Genomic DNA, 4,895 nt, shown 5'->3' with positions numbered 1-4,895 from the left:
CACCCTGGGTTCTCGCTGCCGGCGGTGCCCCCTTCCGACACCCCGATACCATCCAGCTCCTCATCCTCGCCCATCGCCTTTCCTTCCCACTCCCGTGGTGAGCCAGGCAGCGGAGGAGGAGGAGGAGGAGGCGAGGGGCTGGTTAGCAGGAGCAACAGCTCAGAACGTCTGTTAGATCCCTCTAGTGGTGCCTCTGAGGACTACCAAGAGACAGACGGAACACGCAGGGCCAGAGCTGTAGAGAACCAGTACTCCTTCTACTGAGACGGGGCGCAACCAAACCGGGAGCTCTCATTGGCTGAGAGACACAGGACGTACAGGGATTTGGACTAAATAGGTGAAATGTCCTGGATGGCTGGGGAATGTGGATGGACATGGATCACTCATTATCTTGTTTATTTGCTTGTTTGTGTTCCAAGAGATGTCCTGTTTCTCCAATGTGTGTCTGTGTCCCGTTCACCCCTGGCTCTGTGGCCACACTCATCAGCTGACATTAAGGATATGAAGAAACAGATGATTTAGTCTTGAGTGTGAGGAGAGAGGGAGGGATGAATGGAGACAGCGGGAGGGATGGATGAGGAGAGAGATGGATGGAGGAGGAGAGAGGGGGAGAGAGTGATGGATGGAGAGGGAGAGGGTTGGGATGGAGAGGGAGAGAGATGGGATGGAGGAGGAGAGAGGGGGAGAGAGTGATGGAGGGAGAGGGTTGGGATGGAGAGGGAGAGAGATGGGATGGAGGGAGAGAGATGGAGAGAGGGAGAGATGGGATGGAGGGAGAGAGTGATGAGAGGGATGGATGGAGAAGGAGAGAGAGAGAGAGAGACAGGGATGGAGACACCGGGATGGATGGAGAGAGACAGGGATGATGGAGAGAGAGAGAGAGAGAGAGAGAGAGAGAGAGAGAGACAGAGAGAGAGAGAGACAGAGAGAGACAGAGAGAGACAGAGAGAGACAGAGAGAGAGAGGAAGTGGCCCAGTGGAGGTTTTGATTCACTTCACCAGACCACTTCCTGTCTGCCTTACCCACAATTCCCTAGGAACAAAGCCTCTGTCCCCGCCCTGCTAAGTAACCAGGGCTGAAGCTACCCTACCTAAATGGTTTTCCTCCCCAGGCCCTCTTGAGCATATCCCTAATGTTTGTGAAGCTGCTTCTCGTCTGTCCCGGATATCCTCACTGTCCCCAAGGGGAGTTACAAGTTCAACCCGCTTTCTTTTCATATAGCTTTGACCAAAATGAATGGTAACATCAGTAATAGTAATGGGTGTGTTAGTGTTATTTGAGATGTTCTCAGTGTACAGGCAAAAGGTCCTAGTGCTTGTCAGTTACACAGTGCTTTGATCATATGATGTGATCATTGGCAGTGATGACCTCAGGTCAAGGTGATAAATTATGCAGGGTTGGGGTCATTTCGATTCTAGTCAATTCAGAAAGTAAACCAAATTCCAATTCCACATTGTCCTCTTGAAAAGCAATAAAGAGAATTTGGAATCTCAGTGTACTTCCTGAATTGACTGGAATTTCAATGGAATTGACCCCAACCCTGAAAACATGAGCCACATCTCCACCTTCCGGAACACAGCTCAGCATTCCAGCTCACATCTCCACCTTCCGGAACACAGCTCAGCATTCCAGCTCACATCTCCACCTACCGGAACACAGCTCAGCATTCCAGCTCACATCTCCACCTACCGGAACACAGCTCAGCATTCCAGCTCACATCTCCACCTACCGGAACACAGCTCAGCATTCCAGCTCACATCTCCACCTACCGGAACACAGCTCAGCATTCCAGCTCATTCCAGCTCACATATCAACATGGTGCAGCCGGTACCATTTTCACATCGAAGGCTGCTACTGTAATTCAGTCAAATTCAATGCATAATATTCAACATGTTTAGTTTCCACGGATCTATGGGACGGTTGTTGATGGGGACAATCCAGAATATACTGTAAGAGGTATCTTACATATAGACACAAAGATGCTGTACGATGGAAAGCACCTCCAAGACAGCTGTTTGAAAGCCATGCAATAGTGATGTGATCAGCTATATCAGAGGATTGTTCTGGCTGACCTCTATGGGTTTGACTAACCTCTTGTGATGTCCAGCCCCAAGCCTGATGTGTTACAGTTGTTTCCTTAACCTGGTCCTATACCGCCCCTTTGTCTGAGGTATCATATCATTTCCAGACACCTGAAGACTTGACTCGTTTAAAAAAAATTGGTTTGGAACGTTCTAAAGAACTGGTTGATTATGGAATTAGAATACAGGAAAACCAGCTGAAACAGGGGGACTTGGCGACCATAGTTTAGGGGACTTGGCGACCGTAGTTTAGGGGACTTGGCGACCGTAGATTAGGGGACTTGACGACCGTAGTTTAGGGGACTTGACGACCGTAGATTGGAGGACATGGCGACCGTAGATTGGGGGACTTGGCGACCGTAGTTTAGGGGACTTGGCGACCGTAGATCGGGGGACTTGGCGACCGTAGATTGGGGGACTTGGCGACCGTAGTTTGGGGGACTTGGCGACCGTAGTTTAGGGAACTTGAGTTTGGGGGACTTGGCGACCGTAGATTGGGGGACTTGCGACCGTAGTTTGGGGGACTTGGCGACCGTAGATTGGGGGACTTGGCGACCGTAGATTGGGGGACTTGCGACCGTAGATTGGGGACTTGGCGACCGTAGTTTGGGGGACTTGGCGACCGTAGTTTGGGGGACTTGGCGACCGTAGTTTGGGGGACTTGGCGACCGTTCGGGGGACTTGGCGACCGTCTCGGGGGACTTGGCGACCGTTCGGGGACTTGGCGACCGTAGTTTGGGGGACTTGGCGACCGTAGTTTGGGGGACTTGGCGACCTGAGTTTTGGGGACTTGTTGTTTGGGGGACTTGGCGACCGTAGTTTAGGGAACTTGGCGACCGTAGTTTGGGGGACTTGGCGACCGTAGATTGGGGGACTTGCGACCGTAGTTTGGGGGACTTTCGACCGTGACATTGGGACTTGACCGTAGATTGGGGACTTGGCGACCGTAGATTGGGGGACTTGCGACCGTTTTGGGGACTTGGCGACCGTAGTTTGGGGGACTTGGCGACCGTGGTTGGGGGACTTGGCGACCGTAGATCGGGGGACTTGGCGACCGTAGATCGGGGACTTGCGACCGTAGATCGGGGGACTTGGCGACCGTAGTTTGGGGACTTGGCGACCGTAGTTTGGGGGACTTGGCGACCGTAGTTTGGGGGACTTGGCGACCGTAGTTTGGGGGACTTGGCGACCGTGGTTTGGGGGACTTGGCGACCGTAGATCGGGGGACTTGGCGACCGTGATCGGGGGACTTGGCGACCGTGGATCGGGGGACTTGGCGACCGTAGTTTGGGGACTTGGCGACCGTAGTTTGGGGGACTTGGCGACCGTAGTTTTGGGGACTTGGCGACCGTAGTTTGGGGGACTTGGCGACCGTAGTTTAGGGAACTTGGCGACCGTAGTTTGGGGACTTGCGACCGTAGATTGGGGGACTTGGCGACCGTAGTTTGGGGGACTTAGCGACCGTAGATTGGGGGACTTGGCGACCGTAGATTGGGGGACTTGGCGACCGTAGATTGGGGGACTTGGCGACCGTAGTTTGGGGGACTTGGCGACCGTAGTTTGGGGGACTTGGCGACCGTAGTTTGGGGGACTTGGCGACCGTAGATCGGGGGACTTGGCGACCGTAGATCGGGGGACTTGGCGACCGTAGATCGGGGGACTTGGCGACCGTAGTTTGGGGACTTGGCGACCGTAGTTTGGGGGACTTGGCGACCGTAGTTTGGGGGACTTGGCGACCGTAGTTTGGGGGACTTGGCGACCGTAGTTTGGGGGACTTGGCGACCGTAGTTTTGGGGACTTGGCGACCGTAGTTTGGGGGACTTGGCGACCGTAGTTTGGGGGACTTGGCGACCGTAGTTTGGGGGACTTGGCGACCGTAGTTTGGGGGACTTGGCGACCGTAGTTTGGGGGACTTGGCGACCGTAGATTGGGGGACTTAGTGCCTCATACTGGCACTGCTGCATGGTGAAGTCTAGGGGGCAGGGGCCTACGGGAAGGACCTAGAGCTGTACAGTAGTTCCTAGATGGTCATGCTAGGACAGAATCGGCAACAGGTTTGTATTAAAACAGCATTTTGTAATTAGTCCTGTCTAGCATAGGGCAACGGTCGTTGTCACCATAATGGCCATATCAGACTGACAGGAGGAGGGATGAGGGGAGGGGAAGGGCAGTTCATGGTAAATGTGCCAATTAAAATTGTATTTTTTTTTTAAGAGTATTTATTCCTCAGCTGTTGTAAATTACATTTTCCTACCGAGTCTTATTGATGTCATTCTTCATTGTTCTCAGTGCAACCAGTGAGTCACAGCAGACTTGGTCACATATCAGAGGCTAGTGCCGGACCGGTGTCCTCTTCATCTTACTTAACATGTAGTGTTCATTTATGTTGTCTGGCTGAGTTTAAGAGTCTGTGCAATTTTGTACTGAGTGATGTACTTGACATAACTTTATATTTCTGTGAATAAAACTTGAGCAAACTGTTATTATGAACATCATGTCTTCCGTTTCTAAGCCACAAGACATTTGATCAAGCACCAACCCCGATCACAACATATTGAATTGAACACTGCTCAGCACTTCATAAGAATAGGTTTGGTTTTACTGATGGACAACAGAGATCTCTAGTGGACAAAAGCTGTTCTTGCTGACTAGTCTCCTAGGTAGACAGGTTGCAGAGACTGACTGCAGAGGCAGAGACTCCTGCACCACTGCAGAGGCAGAGACTCCTGCACCACTGCAGAGGCAGAGACTCCTGCACCACTGCAGAGGCAGAGACTCCTGCACCACTGCAGAGGCAGAGACTCCTGCACCAC

At 52.5% G+C, this 4,895-nt stretch overlaps 2 protein-coding genes across 2 annotated transcripts in view; one reads left to right on the top strand and one right to left on the bottom strand.

Moving 5' to 3' along the window:
• Positions 1–645, top strand: part of LOC115125637 (SH2B adapter protein 2) — a 57,073-nt gene extending 56,428 nt beyond the window's left edge. The window contains 1 exon segment of the mRNA XM_065024201.1: positions 1–645. This exon segment is cut by the window's left edge and continues 104 nt beyond it. Coding sequence (XP_064880273.1) covers positions 1–264 — 264 coding nt within the window. The 3' untranslated portion in view covers positions 265–645.
• A 1,893-nt stretch (positions 646–2,538) lies between these two features.
• LOC135574094 (uncharacterized) lies at positions 2,539–4,362 on the bottom strand. Its single transcript, XM_065024970.1, has 2 exons — positions 4,337–4,362; positions 2,539–3,994 (listed from the first exon to the last, which is right to left on the bottom strand). The coding sequence occupies exons 1-2, from the start codon at positions 4,360–4,362 to the stop codon at positions 2,539–2,541; spliced, it is 1,482 nt and encodes a 493-aa protein (XP_064881042.1).
• Between the last annotated feature and the right edge of the window lie 533 nt (positions 4,363–4,895).

This window comes from Oncorhynchus nerka, linkage group LG11, assembly GCF_034236695.1.
Source record: "Oncorhynchus nerka isolate Pitt River linkage group LG11, Oner_Uvic_2.0, whole genome shotgun sequence".
In the NCBI taxonomy this organism is placed as follows: Eukaryota; Metazoa; Chordata; class Actinopteri; order Salmoniformes; family Salmonidae; genus Oncorhynchus; species Oncorhynchus nerka.
This window is presented reverse-complemented; position numbering and strand designations above follow the sequence as displayed.

Bases quoted from the DNA above. Each gene is read 5' to 3' on its own strand.
- LOC135574094 (XM_065024970.1), bottom strand. From the start codon at position 4,362: ATGAAGAATGACATCAATAAGACTCG. The intron at 3,995-4,336 runs GTAGGAAAATGT...ACGGTCGCCAAG, and splicing joins AATGACATCAATAAGACTCG to TCCCCCAAACTACGGTCGCC.